General features: G+C 37.7%; 2 protein-coding genes across 2 annotated transcripts in view; both read right to left on the bottom strand.

Annotated features, from left to right (window-relative positions):
• Positions 1-2029, bottom strand: part of gba1 (glucosylceramidase beta 1) — a 6833-nt gene extending 4804 nt beyond the window's left edge. The window contains exons 1-4 of the mRNA XM_025061505.1: positions 1788-2029; positions 1612-1686; positions 1228-1419; positions 281-427 (exon numbers count right to left, since the gene is read on the bottom strand). Of these exons, the coding sequence (XP_024917273.1) occupies positions 281-427; positions 1228-1419; positions 1612-1681 (409 nt within the window). The 5' untranslated portion in view covers positions 1682-1686; positions 1788-2029. The remainder of the gene's footprint in view (positions 1-280; positions 428-1227; positions 1420-1611; positions 1687-1787) is intronic.
• The window catches only part of dap3 (death associated protein 3), a 4981-nt gene continuing 3882 nt past the window's right edge, over positions 1761-2859 (bottom strand). The window contains exon 14 of the mRNA XM_008323167.3: positions 1761-1787. Coding sequence (XP_008321389.1) covers positions 1761-1787 — 27 coding nt within the window. The remainder of the gene's footprint in view (positions 1788-2859) is intronic.

Below are 2859 nucleotides of genomic sequence, written 5' to 3'. Positions count from 1 at the left end.
ATAAACTGATCAGGACTGTGGTAAAACCCAGTGAACGTGACCTCTACAGTACACATCAGCCAAATTATACATATATAAGAATAAATATATGTGTGTATAAATACAAAGGTAGAAACAGCACATTAACACAACACGTTTTCATGTCCTGAAGGTTCCAGGACATGGGGTGGATTTTTTGTTGCTTTTTTTTATTATTTCAGTTCAGCAGTCAGCAGAGGAGGACGGGCACTTTCAGTGCATGTGGCCGTGTAATGTGCTATAATAATAAAGGTTTATGTACCTTCACTGGAGAAGTACTGTCTCAGCAGCTGCTCCTGCGTGCCAGCAGAGAGAGACAGGATGTTGATGGCCGCTGCATCAGTCATAGCTCCACCAAATCCCCTGATCTTCTGGTACTTCTGCTCACGACTGATGGTCAGTCTGAGGCCTGACGGAACACAGAAAGGTTTATTTATGTTGAAACAACTAAGACCTGTGGATTTACCTGAAGGCGAATAACAAAACAAAGGTTCAAACAGAAGCTGAGTGAGAGTGAAACAGGTGATAAAAGATAAACTATCTATAAACATGTAAATGTTAGGGTTAGATGAAAAAAATTAAGCAAACATGAAAACTTAAAAATGTAAGAAAAGTAAACAGAAAAGTGAACATTAATTCAAACATTAAACAGAAATGTAAATATTGTGGTAAAATGAAAACATTAGACTAGTCTTTCACATTTTCTGAAGTACAGCACATATTTCACATGAAAATCCCACAGCACAACTTCAGACAAATGTCACAAATATGTAAATATAACCAAATATAAGGACTGTCTAGTTTAGTCACCCTAACTAAACAGGTCCAGGATGAAACCTGGGCCTGTTTAGTTGAACACAGTGCTGATATACTCACAGCAATTGAAGAAAGAAACTTCTTCAACGGCTATGATGCTTTTTTTCTTAGTTCTCATAGCCATCTGTAGCCACACAATTGAAGAAAGACAAACTTCTTCAACAGCTATGACGCTTTTTTTGTTCCTTAGTTCTCATAGCCATCTGTAGCCACCTAGTGGAAGAGTGTTTAAGTGTCTAACTGAAGGACTGATTTTTTTTTTAAATCATTTTGTTCATTCAATTTAAAAAAAACAAACTCAGGTTTGAGTTGTTCTTGCACTTTGTGTCCCTTATTTCCAGAAACGGGGTTCATACAGATACCACAACCCAGATGATTACCCACATGACTCACCTGTGCCGCTGCTGTTCCCCTGGATTCGACCCAGCTGTGGTTCCAGTCTGCTGCCTGACATGCTGCTCAGGTAGGAGGAGAACTTGCCCAGACTGGGCAGGGCGGCCGAGCCAATATCATCACACTGAGTGGCATTACACTCACACACCACCGAGTCAAATCCAAAGTTTCTGGCAACACATTTGTTGCGTCCTGTCAAGGAACGGAAAGACGGATTAGTACCAGAATCAGTACCAGAATCAGCTTTATTGGCCAAGTGTGACGCACAAGAAGTGACATTAACACTTACAAACATCCACAGGATGGAATTCCTACTGTGTTTATATTTGTTTGTATGTAAAAAAATGTGTATAAAATGTTTTGTATGTAATGTTGTGGCGTTACCTGTAGAGGCAATCGCCTGAGCTGTGACGTAAATAACGGTTACAAGCAGAGCAAGTGGCAGTGAAGACATTCTCCCTGAAATTTGAAAATGACTCGAATGAAAAGACCGCGGGTTCAACCGTTCGTAAATGTTAAACTTTGTGTTTTTCTCACAGGTTAATGTCGGAGAAGCTCACCTGGTGGAACAACGTCGGACTCACCGTGTTGTCCGGTTCACAACAGCTGTCTTTAGATTGAACTTTTGCTGTCACGTGACTCTGGTCATTGTCACGTGAACAGTCGTGCCATCTTTCAGGCCACATGAAGCAGTCACAGAAGGTTTTTTGTTTTAAACAACTTGTTAATTCGCTGAATCAGAAACGGGTTTCGTTGTATTTGTTTTGTAGTGTATGTAAAAGTATTTTATCGTTTCCCAATCTAGTTTTTCACCCACCCGGAAATGCAGTAATGTATGCAATACCAATGCTGACCAATAGGGGATGCTTAAAGCAATAATAACCGCCTGCTGAATCATGGTACGCCAGACGAGTTTTCAGAATAAAGTCGTTTTAGTGGCGTGGTTGCCGGAAGTTAAGATTCAACTAGATTAAAAAAAAATCATCAAAACAAAGTCTTACATTTACGGAAACTTTTTTTTTATATGGAAAAAGGGAGCCACGTAATATTACGAAAAAATACTACGTGTTTATGAGACTAAAAAAGACGGAAAAAATGGGTCACGATTTTAATCGAAAGTCTTAATATACGGAAAATAAATTAGTTTGTGAAGGTGAAGGTGCAATATTTCGAAAAAATTCGAAAGGATTTATGATTTAATGTTTAATGTTATGAAAAACGTAAAGTCAGTGAGAGTAAGCTGTAAATATACGTGCTTGTTTTTATACGTTTACATCTTAATTCTAAATGATACTTTGTTCTAGTGAATTATTCATTCTATTATTGACCCACCATATGTATATTTATTTATATATATTTTTTATATTTGTTCAATATTACCAAAGTAAACCCTGTGAAACCTGTTGCCCTGGAAAAGCAGCATCATTTTAACACGATGTACATGTTGATTTTTAAAATACAGACACCAAAAACAAACTTAAACTTCAAACAGCTGGAGTTTGTTCAACATTTTATTATCAAATTGACACATGTATCATAATTTACACATTATAGACATGGACACTTAACTGTCCTAATATTTCCAGGTCAAAGTGTTTTGATGGGACTATTGGAGACTTCACAGGAACGAAG

Source organism: Cynoglossus semilaevis, chromosome 13, assembly GCF_000523025.1.
Source record: "Cynoglossus semilaevis isolate Cse_v1.0 chromosome 13, Cse_v1.0, whole genome shotgun sequence".
NCBI lineage: Eukaryota > Metazoa > Chordata > Actinopteri > Pleuronectiformes > Cynoglossidae > Cynoglossus > Cynoglossus semilaevis.
This window is presented reverse-complemented; position numbering and strand designations above follow the sequence as displayed.